This window comes from Seriola dumerili, unplaced genomic scaffold (genome assembly GCF_002260705.1).
Source record: "Seriola dumerili isolate Sdu_G_001 unplaced genomic scaffold, Sdu_1.0 BDQW01000295.1, whole genome shotgun sequence".
In the NCBI taxonomy this organism is placed as follows: domain Eukaryota; kingdom Metazoa; phylum Chordata; class Actinopteri; order Carangiformes; family Carangidae; genus Seriola; species Seriola dumerili.
The window spans coordinates 1,835,801-1,856,039 of NW_019174550.1; the positions used below are offsets into that span (position 1 = coordinate 1,835,801).

A 20,239-nucleotide genomic window follows, 5' to 3' on the forward strand; every position below is an offset into this window, starting at 1 on the left:
TCTGTGGAGCTGAGGGGAATGGCAGAGTTGGGTGATAATTTTAAGTTTGTCACAACCAGTCATCCCCTTTCACATAACATATTGTAATTTTATCTGGTTAATATCAAAACATTTTATTAGAGCATCTTTAAAATCCAAATGCAGTACTAGCATATTTTTTATGTATTCAGACCCTTTGCTCTAAGGTGCATCACATTTCTTTTGATCATTTCTGAATCAAGTGAGTGGACAAGTTTCCTTCTGGCAAACTCTACTGACAAGACATGATGAAGAAAGTGACACATCTGTCTGCAAAAGGTCTCGCAGTTCAGATTACATGACAGACCATAAACATCAAGCGCAAGACTGCCCATATCTCAACTTGTGTCATTACTACTTTCTGTCCCTAATGGCCAACAGCAGACACAGAGATGATAAGAACCTACATATCGCTCATCACCACACAGACACTTCAGTCTCTGGTAGAGCTGATATTAAGTCCAGACCATCAGACAAACAAGTAGCAATCACTACACCACTGGATTATTTATTACACTTGTTTGGCATTTCTTTTTTCCTCTCTCTGCCCCCAATTTTCCTTCTTGTCGTCTCTCTACCTACTTTCCTCTCCCAAGGCGGAGGCGGTTGCTAAGCAACCTGCACAACACAACAGTGCAGCTCTCCAACTTGGCTCTCTGCTCAGTGTACCCCTGTGGTTTCAGACAATCAAATACATGAGTGTGTGTGCATTCATACAGAATGTGTGTGGGAAAGGTGAAAGCTATGAATAGTTTCCATCTCATGAGTGAAAGCCAATAGTCCCTTCAGCTTTTAAGAGCTGCCTCTTGACATGAGTGTAACATCATCTTGCATTCATCGGGGATTTATTACAGGGCATCCAACTCTGAACTGCCTTTAACAGAGAGGACAAAAATGAGTAAGAGCGCAAATCTGTAAAGAGATATGCTTTTAATTCACTCCTGCTTGAATAAAACCATCAGAAAACCACCTGTTGCAGATACAGCTATCAATCATGAGACTTGTGTGACATCATCAAGGCCTACATGGTTCCTAATGCTTCCCGGTAGAGCATTTTGTATAGTACTGTTCAATAATAGCTTCCTGATCGTAGCTACTATTGCTTGGCAACACATTTGAGTTCAAAGAAGTGAAACCTGAATCAGCAGAGGCAAATTAATAGATTTATCAGTTTCTAAAGATACAAGGCTTTGGTTGGAGCGGGCTGAGCCTCTGACCAACCTGCAAAGAAACCCTACAGCAAAGCACACCCCACTGATGGCAACATAAGCACTGAGCAAACCACCGCAGTACATTATTAATGCGATTATTCAAATACAATGTGTTTTGTGCTGCCACGTTTACCATTCACACAGTTACAAATGTAATCTGAGCACACCCGGTAGAAAAAAATAAGACATTGCTCATTTCACAGGTGCACCCACCAATTAAAGACTTTCACAGATTGTTATGAGGTTACAGTAATCAAGCTAGCTGCTTACAGAGTGTACATTCGAAAATGAGAATCAACATCATGGCTTTACAAAAATATACGTTTTGTGGGCATGCACAGAGCGACACAACGACTTGGTGCGTCCAATAGTTTAAAAAAGAAGGTAAAAACCGGAGATTCCATCAGTTTACAAAAGCAAAGCTCAAGAACAAATGGCACTTACTGTAACAATAGCAGTTAAGAATCTCCGGGGCAGCGTTACAGCCACACACGCACACACGCACACACACACACACACACACACACACACACACACACACACACACGTAAACTAGTACTCCCACAAATACAACTCAGATCGGAGGTGCAATCAGTAGACAGACACTGGGCCGCTTCACACCACAGTCGAAAATTTCAATTCAACCAAATCCGTCCAATTTAGGAAAGATTCCACTTTAAAAAAAGAAAACAGGTAAACAAGAGTTTCATAAAAGATTCATTACATTTCATCTTTTCAAAAAAAAAAAAAAAGTTCTCTCACAAATTTAATAACAAAATTGGAAAAGGAAATATCAAGGCCCAATCCACTTCTTATGCAACCCACTTCTTGTCTCAACCTAAGTAAGGTTTTGAAGAAAACCTTGCTTTTAGTGTTGACCAGTCTTACCCTTTAGGTCCAATTCATATTTACTGAACTGGCATTAAATTTATAAAGTCTTCAAAAACAGGGCCCTGAAAATCTGTCCTGGCCTGATGTGCAATGTTTCATAATCCTTTCATTTTAACTCTGCTGACAACTGCACTACTTGTAAACCTGCTGCTGATATGTTAAGATTCAATTTCAGTAATTTATTTGGACCGTGTGTGTGAACGTGTCATGTTTAAGTACACTGGATGTTTAAAAATGATCCAGTAATGCTTTTCCACCTCAGGACTTCATGTTACCAATGGAAAAAAAGAATTTGACTGATCGATAATTCATTTTACCCACACCCAACATTCCCAAAATAAACATCATGTGGGAGGTGTAACTCAATTTGTGTCTTCTGGTTGAACTAACAGAACTTCAGGCCTCCACTGCCAATGTGTTCGGCTCCTGGTTCCCATCTGTGGCGGGGCCGAGTGGTCCGGCCCACCATAGGCTCAGGGCGTTGTCTTGTTTGATCTCCTGCGGTGACATCACAGCTTCACCTCCCTCACTGTCAGAGGCCGAGTCACCCTCGCTGTCGTCGGGCCACAGGAACTGGCGCTGGCCGCTGGAGGTCGCTATCAACGGCATGAAGGGATGAATACTGCAGAAGGGGGCAGGAAGAAAATGAAAATGAGAGTAATGCAAAAATAAATGTTAGTTATAGTAGGGATTGAATATAACTGACAGTTCTGATATTTTGCTCTGCAGCATTACACTTGGATATGCGTTTGAAAGATAGTCAGACTAAACAATAAGAGGAAATTGGTTAATTTCAGTCCTTTAACAACTGAATTAATTGACTGAGCCCATAAGCCCATATTCTATGCAAAACTGCAGCTCATTTACAGCCATGGTATCAACATTTATCTCAGTAACAGTTCAATTTTCACTTCATCAGCTACCTTCGTCTCTTCTGTAGAGAATCCAATAACATGAGATTATGTGAATTGCTACTTAGCAAGAGAGCCATTTACTGGATATTTCATAAATACATACAGAAGCTGTAGCTATCCGTTTTCACAAAGCATTAATAGTCTTTGCTGTGCAATATTACTGTTTTGAAATTGGAAGTTGCTTTTCCTCCTATCTAAAATATTTTGGATGATTTGTGTGAAACGACTGGGGGAGACAAACAGCACAACACAACAGGACAGTCAAGCAGAAAAACAGTAACACAGTCACTGAACATGATTGAAGTACCTGAATTTTATGATTGCGCACTCACTCTCTCTCCTACTCCGAGTTGTTCAGTATGATCTTTATCCATTAGGATGCTTAATGTTTGTGACTCTACCATTTTTAATAGTAGTGAGTTGAGGGCTAATGGACTTTCTGTGCTGTTGTATTTGACTTCTGACAACAAGAACCCGAATAACTGAGAGGCTTCGGTTTCTTCATTCATAAGATTTATTTTGTTCAATTAACACTAATAGGACACAGTAATGTGCTACATTACTCACTGATGTTGTGTCACCAGCCAACAGGATGGGTTAGATTCTTTAAGCAATCATACCTGATGCCATTGGTGCAGTCCCAGTGAGCCTGGTACCTCAGCTGAGGTTGCAGTAGCTCCTCATTACCCTCAGGAGGAGCTGTCTGGGTGTCCCACACTGACACCACTCCCTCTGTGTCGCCGCTCAGCAAGTACCTGCCTGACCTTGTAGAAACACACACACACACACACACACACACACACACACACACACACACACACACACACACACACACACAAACAGTGGACAATACAATGAAGTGCTAACAGAGGTCACAGGTAAATGATCTGCATTTATAAAACCACATTAAAATGGTACGCCCAAGTCAACAGACAGGATGAATGACAGTAAGCTGATACTGTGTAAACTGTATTATGTGGATTCTAGAGCAGTGTCACTAGGTGTCCCTGAGTAAAGTTGTAATTGGTGAAGTAAACTTACACGTCCAGGTCAAAGTAGATGCGCTGGTTAGTGGTAACGTTCCTCTTAAGTGAAAACACAACCTTTCCCGGCTCTCTTAAATCCCAGCACAGAATCTCTGGATCCTACACACACCCACACAGACACATACACACACAATTCAGCAGAGCTATAGAGGCCAGCAGGTATCAGAGATTCCTGTTTGATCATTTGTGCAAACAATCAGGAATTCCTATACATTAATAACTTGTTTGCCAGTATAAGTAATTACATAAACCTGCTGTGTAGCTCTGTACATTCAACCCTGTACATTCAACTGTAGATGTGATAACTGACAGTGTGACCTTCATGCTAAAGTGTAAGACGAACTTCACAGACGCTGGAATGCCAGTTTATATTTAATCTGACCAGGGTGATATAATGTAACAGGAATGAATGAGGCACTGCATCCCACAGGAGTTGACGGTTATAAAGTCTCTACATTGAAAGTTGTCAGTAAAACATTCTAGACAATTTGTGTGATGTGTAACTAGAGAACTGTCAAAGACACTGACTGCTTTTTTCATTGACATTCATGGTGAATTTATGGTGGAGCTTCAGTAAAGTGCTCATTACTGTTAATGACTGACTAATGACTTATTTGCAAAAATGCTTGTCAGTTAACTGACAATCTGTCTCACACTTATGAAAACTATCTAGAACTGCAAAAACATTAAAACTAATATAATATATATAGGATAACTGTCTTGTGGTTGTATGCCTCCACCAACCAGTCAAGTAGCAGTTTACATCCATGTCTGTCCAGACTCATGTTATATGTGGAGTGAAGACTTTGAAGGAATGTAATGAACAGTGTTTTTTGTCATAATCAGCATTTGAATTCTTGAGTTATGGCCACAAATATGTTTTATGAAGTCACAGTTATCTTCACCTTTGACCACCAAATTCGAATCAGTTCATTCCTGAGTCCAAGTGGACATTTGTGCCAGATTTGAGGAAATTCCCTCAGGGCGTTCCTGAGTTATCGTATTCACAACAACAGGACTGATGGATGGACGAACAACCCAAAAAGATAATGCCTCAGGCTACGGCTGTCGTCGGCATGGAGGCAAAAAAAAATCCGATAATCAGACAGGTGCAGGTTCAAACTCCGCTGACAGCAAACCTCTGCAGAACCTTCGTGAAATACAGTGAATCCTTCAGGCATTAACTTCTGGGGGAACGCCTTAATGCCTAATCAGATTCATTACATGCTGACTCATGCCATCAACACAGGAACTTAGCATATAAAGCTCTTATCCAAAAGCTTTGACAATGCTTCAATGCAACAAAGTGATTTGTCACCTGCTTTACACACAAAACCCGCTGATGGTGTGTTTGTGTGTGTGTGTGTGTGTGTGTGTGTGTGTGTGTGTGTGCGTGTGCATGCATGTGATCATTCAAACGAAGCAGCACGTCTTCTCCTTATGCTGCCATTTTCTGCCTGTGTTCGTGTGTTCACCTTGCGCCCGCCGGTGTACAGGTAGTTGCCGTCGGGGGAGAAGAGCAGATGGGTGAGCCCTCCGTGGTGACGGGTCGGCAGCAGAGCCAGCAGGGTGCCGTCTTGGCAGGAGTAGAGGCCAGCGCAGCGGGAGTAAGAGCCACAGGCATAAACAGACTGGCACGGGCTGAAGCCAAAGCAGGAGATGATGCCACTTTGGCCTTGCTTCTTCACTGCAGTGAAGACAGGAGTGACATTTGGCAAAGCTTTCAGAACTTTAAAAAGGTTCATAAGACACAAATCACAATCACTTCTACTCAAAGATGACTTTTTGGCAGCTTCTACTTCACTGATTACATCTCAAAGAGGAAAATATTTCTCAACAATACACACAATAGAGTCACATTTGGATCATCTGTTTCCTTTTTACAGTTTACTCCTTTCCAAATCATCTTCTTTCTCACTTTTTAGAAAAGACCTTTAGCACGTTTTTGGCACATAAATGCAGAAGCGAGGGTTTGGCACTGTCTTCACATGGATCACATAACCTGTTTTTGAGACTGACCATACATTTCCGCATAATTTGCTGTTATTAGTTGTCAAGCAGAGCTGATGGAGCCAAATACACAAGAAATCGTACACAGCAGTGATCTAGCAGAGCAGCATGTTGAGCTGCCAGCGCAGCAGGGCTGAAAGTTACTCGTGACCTAAAAAAATTCCATGCATTTGCATGTGATACATGTTTGTTTGTTGTCTGCTGAAAAGTGAATACATTGCCACTTAACACAGTAAATAATGAAAAATAAAAAAAAAAATCATGGAGGGATATGAAAACTGCTTTCACTGAAAAATAAAACCTATTTGTTGATATATGCAAAGATTATTTTGGTGCTTCAGTCCATTAACTATAAGAAAGTTATAAAAACCGGTTCAGTTCATTTCAGTGCATTACAAAAACCTTCCATCACATTGAAACTTGTTTGAGGTGTGCGACAGAGATAAGGAATTCATTGCAGTAAACTTTTAGTTGCCTTTATTTTTTGTCTGAAGTACATAATAAAAACTCTCCTTGCTGGTTTGTTCAAGGAGACTTCAGCCTGTGAGATGTGACAGCCAGCTGTCAAACAGCAACTTATAGAACACAAGCAACAACAGACTTCACATTATCCTTTTCACAATGCCCCTGTTTACTTATTGTTTCTCTTGTGGGCTGGATTATCCAAGAACATAGCCTGTGAATGCAATTCTTCCTGTAAATGATTTTTGACTCAAAGAGTTCGGAGGATCCTTGAACAAGAGTGCGAGTTTACAAGACAATCCCTGCTCTTGAATAGTAATGTACATTTTACATCATTCCTAATTCTGTTTGTTATAATTTTTTATCTATTTGTAACAAATAATTATAATTAAGATAAAGTCCATCTTTCCAACCACTTTCAGGAAACATAATATAATAATTCATAACAATGTAAGATCAAAGAATAGATCAAATTTGTTTTAATGTAAACAAACCACAATTACATGTCTTAAAATTACCTCCTTGTACTGTAACCTGTAAACTGTGCAAGAGCATTATGAAACAAACTGTTGCAAGAGCATTTGATGACTGACCTACTGTGGGCCGCTCCTCACAGTCTCTGCCAGGACGCTCGGTGTAGAAGACTCTGACCGTTTTGTCAAAGCCGCAGTAGAGCTGCGTGCCGTCAGGTGAGAAGCAGAGCGAGTGAGCCGCTGTTAGCTCGTCCAGGTGATTGTAGGGTCGGAAACTGGCTCGCACTTCCCCGTAAAATGCATCCCATACATGGACTGGGTTGTCACGGCTACTGCTGGCTAGACTGCGGAAGAGGAGTGAGAGGCCAGACAAAGAGAGTGGCAAAGAGAGTGAGCTACGGGAAAAGAACTGACAACAGGGAATAGAGAATGAATGATGCAAATGATAAAACATGGAGGAAAATGCTGCGAATCCTTAATTGAGTCGATCTTTATTGTCCCTGAGGGCTTTTTTTTCTTTAAAGCTAGTGACTGACAGATGACTCAGTTTAGAGGTTAAAAGCAAAGTAACTAGTGGAATAAAACAGAATTATACCTGCATCTTGGAGGATAAAAAAGAGATTCGAATGAAATATGCTGCTGAGATTCTTTTGATACATGCATTATGTATGAAAAACATGTTTGATTCTTTTTCTTTTTTTCTAACCTACTGCACCACATCCACTTGGATGTATCAATACATCAAAACAAATACACAGCATTGTGCTATGCCTCATTATGGAGATAAGACGACAGCACATTCTTATTGATTCAAATCAGGGCCAAAGACTGAGCCATGCCTTTTTAACTCTAATTATTGGACACTGAACAAATGCCGAAACATCACTGCGGCTCAATTAGACAAAGGAAATTAGCCCCTACCGCTGCTGCCGTGTTCTGTTATGGCCCCTCTGAGCCGCAGCTTTATTCCAGAGCAGGGAAATGCCCAATTATAATGCTAGACTGCTGCTAGCTTGGAGCAATGCCTAGAACTCAGCGCAACTTAACCGAGCCATAACAGGGGCCCTTATTCCCTCTCTACAGGAGGGGCATCAACAACAAATGGCTTTTGGCAGACGGAGAGTTCAAGGAGTGCTGGGGGAGAAACGAGAAACAAAATGGGGGAAGTGAAAAGAGGGAGGCAGAAAAGGTACCAGCAGAGGAGGCTTGCTGTAGATGTGTTTAATAACCACCACAACCTTTCATCTGGCTGCCTCAGCCTTTAACAATCTACTCCGAGCTTGTCCGACCACCTGGCTGTGCTCTGCAGGAGCTCCTCTCTGATATGTGGCAGTGATCTAAAAAAGATGAAGAGTATCTGCTGTCAGCTCCTGCTGGCATCATCATCCTCATGACAGGCAGGTTTTTGCACACCTTTGGCAGATACACACAGGCCTCTGAAGTGGTTCATTGTCCTCACAAGTCGATTGTTGATCGTTTTGCAGTTTACAAAACTCTCATCTCTAGATGTCCAGATCCTGACCCCTACCCCCTCTTCTTTCTCAGTGAACGCTGGCTGGTGTTGGGGTGAAATGGTGCCAATGCTGGGTCTTGATCAGAGGGATCTGTCGGAGGGTGGAGGCTACAACTGGAGGATGATGGGAGCTGGGGGAGGAGTGGTATACATAGCGAAAACTGTTGGCAACTTGACCTCAGCTCATTAGCACGGCCCTACCTCTCTCGCCACAGACAATCTGCGTTCTCCGCGGTGATGGCTGCGTGTTACTAATGTTGGCTTTGCTTTACAGCACGTGCACAAGCACGCAGTGATGTCATGATCACCACGCTGCTGGAGCGCGCGCCTGCACTCACACACGGCAAAAAAGGAGAACAAGATGAAAAGAGAAGCCCTAAATCAGGGAATTATAAGGCCCTTTAGGTGTTGTCTGGGCTCCGGAGTGCTGTTAGTGGGCTGAATCATGCTGAAAAGCACTGTGGGTCTCAAACAGACGAGCGGATTGCGACGGAGGCAGAGGCAGACAAGACGAAGGCCAACTCTTCACTCATAATGAGAGACATCAGAAAGCTTTTACAGCTTCTCTCCACGCTGGCAGCCAGCTCCCACAACGAGCGCAAATACCACAGGGATCAAAGAATGACTCACAAGCATACAACAATATCTTCTATATTCAGATAGTCTATTAGACAGACTCAAGCATAAGAGAGGACCTTACTCACACACACTAACACACAGTGTCCCTGTCTAACCATCCAAGATCTAGATTAAAGACATCAATCACTGACTGACATTAGCCTCTTTAGACAATATAGTGTCTTTCCTGTGTATACATTCTTCACCATCTGGCAAGTTGACCTTCAAAGTGAACTTTAAATGTCTCATCTATCCACTTGTTAAGAGCAGAGGCTTAAGGAATAGTCTGGCAAAGATCAAGTTCAACTCACAAGCATGTGTCGGGATCCAGAGAGTTCATCTTGGGGTACCAGCAGTAGTCGTAGATGGTATCTCCCTCTGCCATCCTCAGCACTGGACTCTGCCACAGAAGGAGAGGCAGAAAAAAAGACAGTCAAGCACAGTAGATCAACTGACCGATGGGATCTATTACTGTTGAAGTTGTTACTGCTGGCTAAAAGACACCATCACTCTTTTCCTTGTGGTAAAATTTGATATCAAAAGCCTGTGGCACAATGTGAGAAATAGAACAATCAAAGCTCAATTTTCTACTCTTTTTGCAAAGACTGTGAGATCTCTGTAATGGAGGAAATTGGATTAAATTTCAATTGGGTTTGTTCAGTGATCCCAATCTACCAGCCTGTAATACAATTAAGAGATTGGCTCGCCTCTTGATATTTCCCAAAAGCTAAAAGACAGAATACTTATTTTATTCTAATTGTAATATTTTTTCTCTAGCAGTTGCCATAATTGGCTAATTGTTTTGCTTGTTTTGTTGTATTCTTAGTTGATGTTGCAACACAGCATAAATGTTAAAATGTTCAACAACTGTCTGTCTTAGTATAAAAGGTCAGATAACACACAACTGATTGATGACCTTAACTGGAATGATTTCAGTTTCACAAACACGAGACAGTGTCTGAAAGAAATATCAAATATCTCAAACATGATTAAGGCATTAAAACTAAAAGAAATCTGTCTTATTTTCAGTCCCCACCTAGATGACTTCTAACTCTAACATGCTACTCGTTAGCTCTAAATTTAGTCCCACACATCAGACACAAAAGAGGTGTGATTTTTGAATAGTGTAATACAGTCAGTAAACAATGTATGATTAGGACTGAATTAAATATAAACTGTGTTCTCCATGATGTGTATGTTTTTAATTTTTTAAAAATTGTAACTAAACTTTGAAGAACAGATTGATGTGGAAACAAATATGAGTCTGAATCCTCAAACCCAAAGGCCAAAGTCTGACTGATTCAATATCATTAAATGAATTCAACTTTATTAGTTAGACCAGGGTTTGGAGAATGAGACTCCTCCTGAAAAGCCATAATGAAGACATTTCAAAGATGTTCTAGATCTAATTATTGGAGCTACTTTGTAGAAGCAAAAGAGGATTTTTACCTCCGCCAAGGAGGTTATGCTTTCACATGGGTCTATTTATTTGTGAGGTGAATTATTCAGTACTGAACCAATTTGCACCAAACTTGGTGGAGGGATGGAACCAGGGCCAGGGAAGGACCTATTCAATTCTGGGGCAGATCCTAATCATTTACTATGAATTTGAATTTTTTTCTCTGAAGTGTAGTGTATGTTGTTTGACACTAGCCTTGGTGGAGATCTGCACTCTCTAAGTGCCCTTCTAGTTTGATGGAGATTTACTTCATTTACTGAAATTGAACAGAATGCATTTGTTGCACTCCTGCCCTACAGACCTTGGGCCTGATGGGGGCACTAGAGGAACTGTTTGAAATTTGCAGAAGTGCATTGAGGGCTTTATAAATGTTTAAACTAATTTTGCTATCCCCTACTCAATCATTAGGAGAGGCACTGATGACAGGCTATCTGTGTGCTCACCATCTCTGGAAGCAAGTCCCAGTTGTAGCTGTAAATCTCTGGAGGGAGGTTGTATACACGGAGCACATTGTCTGCACTGTTAGTCAGGATACAGGAACCATCAGGGGCCCTAGGTTAGGAGAGGTGGGAAGAGGAGAAAAAGATGATGGTGCATTAACCACTTTGAACTGAGAATAATTTGCACTGAGGTTTGTTTCATGTAGAAGTTGCAATAAGAGAACAAGTATTTGCAGATATTGTACAGTAAGTAATGCTTGTAATAAAGCTGGTATTTATAGCAGTAAGCATAAACAACATTGTCTACAAAACTGAGATTTTGATTTATCTTGAGAGATCATGGTAACTGGTAGCCTTTCTTATATCTAAGGTAGTGTTAGTGCTAGTGTTCAACCCTACTAAGAAAGATAAACATAGTGGAATTGATCCTTTAACTTCATTTGGACAGGAAGTTATTTTTTCACTGTAATCCATCAGATCAATAACTGTCCTTGGTTTCTGCCACAGGACACAGAAATGTAAAATGCAGTGTAGGTGTCCTTGTAGTAGTTTTATTTATGGTAATCAGAAAAATGCCTCACAATAAAGTTTTATATTTAACAACTTCAAACCCTCATCCTTGATGTACTTTGTGTTGTGTTAAGATTAGAAAAGATTACCATTTGCAGCCCTTCAGGTAATTCTCTGGAAGGCTTGAGTACTCAGCCCAAGAACCAGTCAGCATTTGGGGGTTCTGGGTAAAATCTAAGCCAAGGCTGGGGGCGGGATAGAGAACAGGACAGGTCCTTGGTCAAAGAATTGTAAACAGAGAACAAATAAATTGCACAACAAACTCATCCATTCCACTGAAAAAATGAATTTCCCATCTCATCAGTCTGGAGGATATAAAGGCTTCTGGATAAATGCAACAAACACTTTGTCTTGGTTTAATTAAGGTAGATATCTTCAGAATTTCACAGCCTGTGACAATGCTGTTTGCATATAAAACAAAGTGTCAACACAAAACCAAAGAGGAACATATATGGTGAATTTTATCTTTTGATCTTTTCACTGGCACATTCTGAACTGCTCTGTTTAGACAGTGTCACTCCAAAGTAGAGTGGATTGCTAATTATATTTCATAGCTCTGCAGGTTAAGTCTATCGTTTTTCCCCAATGTCATCTTCTCCAAATTTTGCCATTATAATGATTGATGGTGTTAAATATTTAATCAGTCAATGTTGTTGCCAGCCCACTTCAACACAAGTGCTATTACAAAACATCCAGAGGAATCAGAGCAACGTCTCACACAACAACTAACACTCACAAGGCAATCATACATGTTCAAATAGCTGCGACCGCTCAATTATCACAATGTTTGGATCACAATCAGATTCTCACACATCCATATAATGTCCTGCTGGGGTTTCTAGTCGCTTTAGACTGATTTTATTCTTTACATGTTTTACTTGTTTGAAGATCTACAACAGCATAATTTGTCTCATTTTTGTAAGTGTGGTTGATTATAACAATCTTTTTTTTTTTTTATAACTGAACTTGCCATCAGTGGAAAGCCTGCTAAGTTAACTGCTTTGTTGACATACATAGTGATGCCAGAGATTTTAACCATTTTCATGCATATTAGTTTATGGTGCATGAGCTGTATTTCTTATTAATATTAAAATAGCATCTATGATACTGCAATTATTAAGTTTCATCGGTAGTGCTGTCATAGTTTGCTCTGAGCATGTTCTGGGGCATAGTATGCTATTAGCCAGAAGCTACAACAAGCAGTAAGTGGTACATATAAGGAAAATAATGTCTAAAAATAACAAGAATTATCTTTTAAGATGATTCCCTAGATGCACAGATTAAATTTAAAATCACAAACCAGAGGAAAAAATAAACCATGAGTGTTTAGTGTAGTGACCGTGCACGCAGGCCATCAAAGGATATGATCAAGTAACAGTGGCATGAGTACAGCATTTTGGTCAGCATTTTATCAAGCGTCATCATTTGCATTCTTGCATTTACCAAAACCTCTTGCTCTGCAGTAGTCACAAGAGCTTTTTCCACCATTTCGCAAACATTTGAGTTTTACTCATCTTCATAATTATTGTATAACATCACCACCACCTCAGAAAATCCTGCTACAAATAGCTCCCTTGATGGTCTGCCTGCTGTATCTTTACTCCAAGTTATGTGGACCCTCAGGTTAAAAATAAACCTGACTTCTTCCTCCACTTACTGCTGCCCATCACTGGGGCTGTCTGCAGATCCGTTAGCGTTGAGCTCCTCCTCTGATTTTGTCTCTCCTTCGTCTAAGGGTGCATCATGCCCCCCATTTCCATTCTCATGGCATTCATCTTCACCTCTGTCACTGACAGGTACCTCTTCCCCTCCTTGATCTTTCTCCTCACATTTTGTTGGTTCTCCTGTGCCTGAAATCAAAGAGTAATTTCGTACAGATTAATTAATTAATCTTCAAATTAATCCTGAATCATAATCTCTAACAGACATCCAAAATCATAACTCAAATGAACAGATTTTGGAAACCAGGTACTTTACGTTGTGCTGGTGACGCTGAGTCTTCTGGCAGCAAGCCAGCCTGTGCTGGTGTTTCTCCATGCATCATGACGGGCTCTGCAACCCGTCCCTGCCCGTGTTCCTCTCCGCTCATCCTGAGCCGCTTGGCAGCCGGGGCTGCCCCTTCCTCCCGGAGCTCCCCCAACTGTAAGTGGTCACCTTCAAATAAAAGTGGGGCCCGATGGGGGGGCTCATTGTCAGCTTCTGTGTCCTGACCTGTGGCTGCCACACCTCCGCTTTCACCACCTCCAGCCGAGTCGGACATCTCTCTGTGTTTATCAATATCTTCTGTGAAGTCCTCTACCTGGGGTCCAAGTGCCTTGTGTCAGGCGGTTGGCTGTCAGACGTGGGTGAGGTAAGTGCTACTAGGATAGTGCTTCTTCCTGCAGTGTGGGTGTTTGAGTCTGCTGGGAGTCGAGGACATCACAGCACCCACTAGCCTAGAAAGAGAATGAGGCCGGTAAGGGTGAAAGGGTAACAGGGCAAGTGAGACCAACGGCACTAGACGATACAAAACACACATCAAAACAATGTAAAAGTATAAGACCGCTTAAATAATATTTAAACACACCTATCAATTAAAAGTAAACGGGACGTTTAATCTTTAGAGGAATAAATAACAGACACCTAACAGACACCTGTAGCTAGTCATAACGTGCATGTTGATTTTGAAGTTAACGCTTGCGAGGTAGAACATACATCACCAAAACGTACACGGTTTACTCTATGCACGTTATATAACAAAAATGACTCTGAAAACGAAGGCAAAATGTTTCAATTTCCTTTAACCGTCCGTCCACAACAGAGACAGTAACCACCTCACGTTAGCTCATATTAGCATTAGCCTAAGCTAGCCGTCTGATGCTACATACCTGTATTGTGGCTTGCTTGTCCTTTGGTTCTGCTCGCAGTTCGGCTGTCCACACGCTTTTCCTCGACGGTATCAAAGTTTCACCTAAAGCCGGAGAGTACAAGTAACGTAGAAGACTATCTGAAGTCCCTCTACTTCAGGACTTTGTTTCCATTCACCAGCTCATTACGAGTTGTAAATAGTAGGCGGCCATGTGTCGAGCTATCGCGAGAATGGCGGTAATAACGTTGAGACACTCATTCGGCCCAGTAACGGGTTTATGTCATAGATTCTGAATGTAGGTAGGAAATAAATACTGAGTCAGTCACTGCTAAATGCTATTTATTTAGTATTTATTTTGTTCTTCAAACAAACAAAAGCCAAACTATTTACACATCTTTCAGTTGTTCTTTTCCAAAACAGTTTCATTACATGTATGCTGTTATTTTTAACAACATTCAAAGACTTTTTAAGCAAAGGAGCTGAGCTGACTGGGGTATAACAGCTAATATTGTTGGAACTACAGTTACCAGAGGTACAATTAACCGGATGATCAACTTCATACTGTCAGAGGACAGGCTGTGACATGAAATTTTCAAAGGCTTACAACCAAACATCCATTTTAACTAATTATAAAAGCTTTTGTAGTTCAGTAAAATAAACTGAAAACAACTACTGTTCACTCTTTTAAGACAGACTGACTTACCAACAACTAATGCCACACAAGATCAGCTTTTAAAAATGTCAAACACTGGTATATTTAAAGTCATCCACAGAGACTTGATAGCATACTTGTATGTTTAAAGTCAATTTCTCCGTTTTGGCAACTGATTACAACTACTTTAATATAGAAACCATTTAGTATTACGTCAGTATCAATTCAACAGTTATGACATGCTGGAGCCTGCTGTGGCTACCACATTTTACACAGTTAGCTATGGCAGGTAACTGTCCACCAAAACCTCAGCTAATCAAAATGTACAAGTGTATTACAAGTCCAAGCTGATGGTTTTCAATGAATATCAGTTGTCATTTCAATTAAAAACTGCATATTGTTTACTTATCAAGGATACAAAAAAAAGAAGAAACTACTGGTCGACTAAAAGCATTAATCTCTCATATCCAGTTAGGTATACATACACTGAACAAGACACTACCCAATTTTGAGGAATTTCGTTTCAGGTAACACAACTGTATGGTCGAGTCCTTCTCTATTCAGGGCCACCCGAGATGGTCAGCAACACTACCAGGTGCACAGAGAGAGCAAAAGCCCCCCGTGACCCACCTCAAGGTTTAGTGTCAAAACTCACAAATATTACAAATCATGCAAGCTTGCTCTAACAGTCACGTTTCTTACACAAGCCCGAGTCGTCATCTCAAAACTGTAAAAAGAACCTAGTAGCTTCCAAAACATTTAAGTCCCCGGAGTGTAAAAAAAAAAAAAAAAAAAAAATGAACGAAACAGCCCCAGTTTGTATCTCAATTTGCAGATGACCTGTCACCCTGGTTCAGTTTTGCCTAGAGCAGTGTATCCAACAACAGTCATCACACAACAAGTCTGTGCCAGTTCTGTGCATCTCACCCTGTCAGCTCAGCTCCAGACAGTACAGACTTCAGCCTGCACTGTTAGCAATAATCTACAAAGAAAAATCTAAACAAATCCACTCTTCATTTTAAGGAAACCAAAAGGGCAACATAAGCCAACCACCAGCAAAAATCAGATTAATCAAAGACCGCTTTGCTGCTCTATTCTGTAGCTAATTAGTAACTTTCATGGTGATCAGATGTACATTTATGAAGTTAAAACAGAACAGACAGTTCTGTTAGCCAACAGAAAACAGTCTTGTTGAAAGTTCCTTCCTTTCTTTAACTTTAGAGGACAGGTAACAAGGTGGTTTCCAATGTAAATTCATCATTCAGAGAACATTTTCAGTTAGCTGTTCAGAACTGAACTATACAATTTAAGGCATGTTGAACAGAGAAATAAAGCAAAAACCCACTATGAGAAAAAAAAAAAAAAGAAAAAAATCAAAACACCCATCTTTTACATTATTTACAGAGCTCAGCATTTATAGTGAAGAGCATTGATGCTTGTGTGTGTCTGTACATGTCTTATGTGATTTGATATTGATGTAGCCCTGTTATGTGTACAGATGCGGTTCCAGAGGAGAGCCAATGTAACTGAGTGTACGTTGCTTTTTTGTTGTAAGTGTGCATGTAGTGTCTGCCACTCCTTTGGACTCTAGAATCTATGTGACATGTCGCTACGTGTTTGTATTTTGTCATGTTTCAAAGTCTATTTTTCTGTACAATTCTTTCAGTTCATCCAGTTCCACAGCTGCAGGGATTTCTATTGGCTTAGATGTAATCCAGCCACATCCACCGAAACCCGACCCAGCTCTGTCTCTGACGTCCTAGCAGGAGTCCCGCTGGTTAGAAGACCTCCACGCACCACCCAAGAGTTTCAGGCCGAGGTGGATGATGACATCTGGGCAATTCGTGTCTATGTATCCTCTTCCTCGCCGGAGAGTGCCTGATCAAATGCCCAGCTTAACACTTCAAACACAGATGGGATCCATGGTTGAAAAACCTGTAACTTCATCTTGTAACTGTCCAACTGATAATGCCACCGGCCTGCCCAGTCTGAGGTCAAGACAGAAAAGTTTCTTAGGGTTCAAGTTCAAAAGGACAGGTTTAGGGTTAACTGGTTCATGGGTTGACTGTAGGTTAGATCCTCATTGTAGAGGGCAGCAAATAAAGCACAGCCAGACACCTGTGAGAAGATTAAAAAAAAAAAAAAGAGCACAAGACCGTCATCATCAAACAATCTTCCTTTTTTTCTTAAAAAGTACCACAAGGTTATCTGGAAGTACATCAAAATGATCAAGTCCTGAATATACAGCAACAACAAGCAAAGAAGAAATCAGGCAAACATCTCTTACCAAATCCAAGGATTTTTGCTCCTGCAGTCATGCTACAGCTCTCGAGGCAGTCATCAGGTTTGGAGACGAAGTGGAAGCACCCTTGCCGACAGCTTCTTCTAACCCGTCTGCCTCTTTACTGTGTATGTTGATCAAACACTCTTGGGCGGGGCTTTGTAGCCACTGCAACATCCACTTTGATAATTAACTATCAGTCAGTCTTGTAGACACTGTAGCATGTCGAGCACCTCAGTTCATGTTCAATGTGGTTTTCCCTTCCATCCCCGATTATTTCAGGGTTACTGGCAAACTACGGGAAACTCACAGCAGTTCTATCTCAAACTATTTTCAAAAAAGATTGGTTTTCTTGAAGAACATTCACTCCATATAATCAATGTCTCATGAATTTTCCTTCATCCATTTGCAACTTTTCTTTCTACTCTGAAAGGTAATACAAAAATATGGTTATATACAGGAGGTGGGAGAAGACGTGCTTCTCGAGTCTCTTTTTTCAGTTTGGGAATATCTTTTCAGTGACTTTGTCAAAGTCGTAGCAATCCTCCTGTTGTAATTGTGCTCCCATCCCCAAAATGGTACCTCACAGCTTGAATGAACAAAAGTGCATAGGTGAGTTGGTGAGGGCAGGGTGTGAGTGCTTATGAGGGTTGAGGTGAAAACAAGTGCACGAACCAGGTGTACTCATATCGCCCTCTCAGTTCCCTCCAGGGTTATGCAGCCCTGCACTCCGTTCTCCACAAAACAGAGCCAATCCTTGATTTTCCCGCCTTCGCTCCATGGTTGATCATCGAGTCTCAGGATCCACAACCGCACACAAAGGGTCCAGTTAGAGGATCTTGTCCATGTTATTGTGATGCCTGCCACTCTTCCTCAAAACAAAACAAAAAACAAAAAAAACAACACCACTCAATGTCCATATGGCAGAAGCGCACTTGCAAACCCCACCCGTCTTATCTTAGAACAAAAAAAAAAAAAAAAAAATTATTCAAACAAACAAAAAAGAAAAAACAAAACTGCACCCACAGATATCCATGTGGTTTGTAAACAACCAAAGCTCCAGTATGGAATAGAAAGAGTCCTTTCTTTGAATTCTTAGTCACTATTTGTACGACCAGGATTGTAGAGGCAGTGTGTTCAACTGTATCCATCCCGAGTTTTTTTTTTTTTCTTCTCCACTGTGAAAATAAAAAAAAAAATAAAAAGACCTCGCTAAACTGAAGCTTTTTTGTATTTTGTTTCCATTTTTGAAATCTTCTGAGGAAAAAATAATATCTGGTATCAGCACGGGTTTCTTGTCATTTTTTTGGAATACATTCAATATTTTCTTAAGAAATAATACACACACTTCACATGGCGATAATGAAACAAAATGAAAAACAAATTAAGGAAAAAAAAATTAAAAACACAACAAAAATAGCAGCCCCAAGTGCTCATTATCTTAGTCCAAATACTTTTTAAACTTTGTATATAATGTATATATTCATATATATTTTTCATTAAAAAAAGAAAACTCGTCATTATCAAATTGCAACAACGAATAAGTAACACAATATGCTAACATTTCATGCACCGTTCTGTGCACTTGCACATTAAGATGCTGTATTTTTTTTTTTTCAGAGTCAGAAACTCGACACCTTTCATTCACAAGTTCGAGAGCTGACAAAAGGCAACGTGATCACACCCCAGGAAAACAGACTGGACTAACCTTCCGATGGATCACCCCTAGACTGAACTAGAAATATTTACGATATAAACTTACATACTTTACATACACTGTGCTGAGCACTGACACACGTCACACTTGCTCTCAAAAAAGAGTTAATGTCTCAATGGCCACGCACCCTATCCAAGTTCTTAGGCACAAATGTGCATTCATACACATACAAAAAAGCACATGTATTCAAAATGAGTACCTGTAGTCTTAACTCATTTCTATGAACAGTAAATGAACATGCACTCTGAAAACACATACACACACACACACACATACATACATATACACACACACACATACACACACACATACACACACAAAGTCTCATTCAGATGCACACACAGTAATGTCCCTCATGATTTGCCCTGTCTACTAGTCCTCACTGGTCTAGAGACAGCTCCCTGTGGGGAGAAGCAAAGGGAAATGAACTAGTGGTGGTCATCATGTGATGAGCGCAAAAGCTGACATTTACAAATGTATGCATTTCTATTTCGTCTATCTGGGGATGAAGAGCTGGTGAGAGAAAGGATGTGTTGTGCAATTGCCCTCTCTCTCTCTTTCTCTCTCATTCATTCACTCTCAAAACATGGAGATCAAGTCCCTGTTTGGAGAAGGGACACATACACACATAAGCTCTCTAAACATGAGAATACAAAATTACCATTTGAACAAAAAAGACAAAAATGGCCTCTTATGTTTCATACATCTTGGTAAGCAACAAATGAAAAAGAAAAAAAAAAAAAAAACATTGTGCAGACTGGTATATTACTGACACAAACCAACCATCTCACATCAGTCACTCTCACAGTCATTCGTACACATTCACAAAAAAATATTCACTTCTATAACTAACCCCATTTGTTTGATTTTTTTGTTGTTTTTGTTATTTCTTTTTTAGGCAAGTGCAAATCTTCAAGTTTTTTTATAATCCATTTTTCAATAGCTTTACTTTTTATATAAAGGTAAAAAAATGCTAAACAAGAGAAATATCAACAGTGTTTGTCTTTCGAGAAAGGATTTGCTCTCTGATAAGGTTTCAACTAAAGGTCCCCCTGACTTTGAAAACCTAACAGCCCGACCATTCACCCCACCGACTTTTTCACCGCCCCCTTCCAG

General features: G+C 40.5%; 1 protein-coding gene and 1 long non-coding RNA gene across 2 annotated transcripts; both read right to left on the minus strand.

The window, feature by feature from the left end:
• Positions 1–1,168: 1,168 nt before the first annotated feature.
• Positions 1,169–14,686, minus strand: wrap53 (WD repeat containing antisense to TP53). The gene is made up of 11 exons (XM_022758345.1): positions 14,493–14,686; positions 13,603–14,060; positions 13,283–13,475; positions 11,715–11,810; positions 11,059–11,167; positions 9,468–9,556; positions 7,146–7,369; positions 5,556–5,767; positions 4,076–4,179; positions 3,655–3,798; positions 1,169–2,742 (listed from the first exon to the last, which is right to left on the minus strand). Exons 2-11 carry the CDS (start codon positions 13,883–13,885, stop codon positions 2,517–2,519), a joined length of 1,680 nt encoding a protein of 559 aa, XP_022614066.1. The 5' UTR covers positions 13,886–14,060; positions 14,493–14,686; the 3' UTR covers positions 1,169–2,516.
• A 109-nt stretch (positions 14,687–14,795) lies between these two features.
• On the minus strand, positions 14,796–19,811 carry LOC111231295. The gene is made up of 2 exons (XR_002665482.1): positions 17,413–19,811; positions 14,796–17,243 (listed from the first exon to the last, which is right to left on the minus strand). It is a non-coding gene; the product is annotated as an uncharacterized LOC111231295 (long non-coding RNA).
• Between the last annotated feature and the right edge of the window lie 428 nt (positions 19,812–20,239).

Excerpts from the sequence above, each read along its gene's own strand:
- wrap53 (XM_022758345.1), bottom strand. The coding sequence starts at position 13,885 with ATGTCCGACTCGGCTGGAGGTGGTGAAAGCGGAGGTGTGGCAGCCACA. Across the intron at positions 7,370-9,467 it reads CTGGATCCCGACACATGCTT|TCTAGCCAGCAGTAGCCGTG; the intron begins GTGAGTTGAACT and ends CCTCTTCCGCAG. Across the intron at positions 3,799-4,075 it reads ATCTACTTTGACCTGGACGT|GTCAGGCAGGTACTTGCTGA; the intron begins GTAAGTTTACTT and ends TGTTTCTACAAG.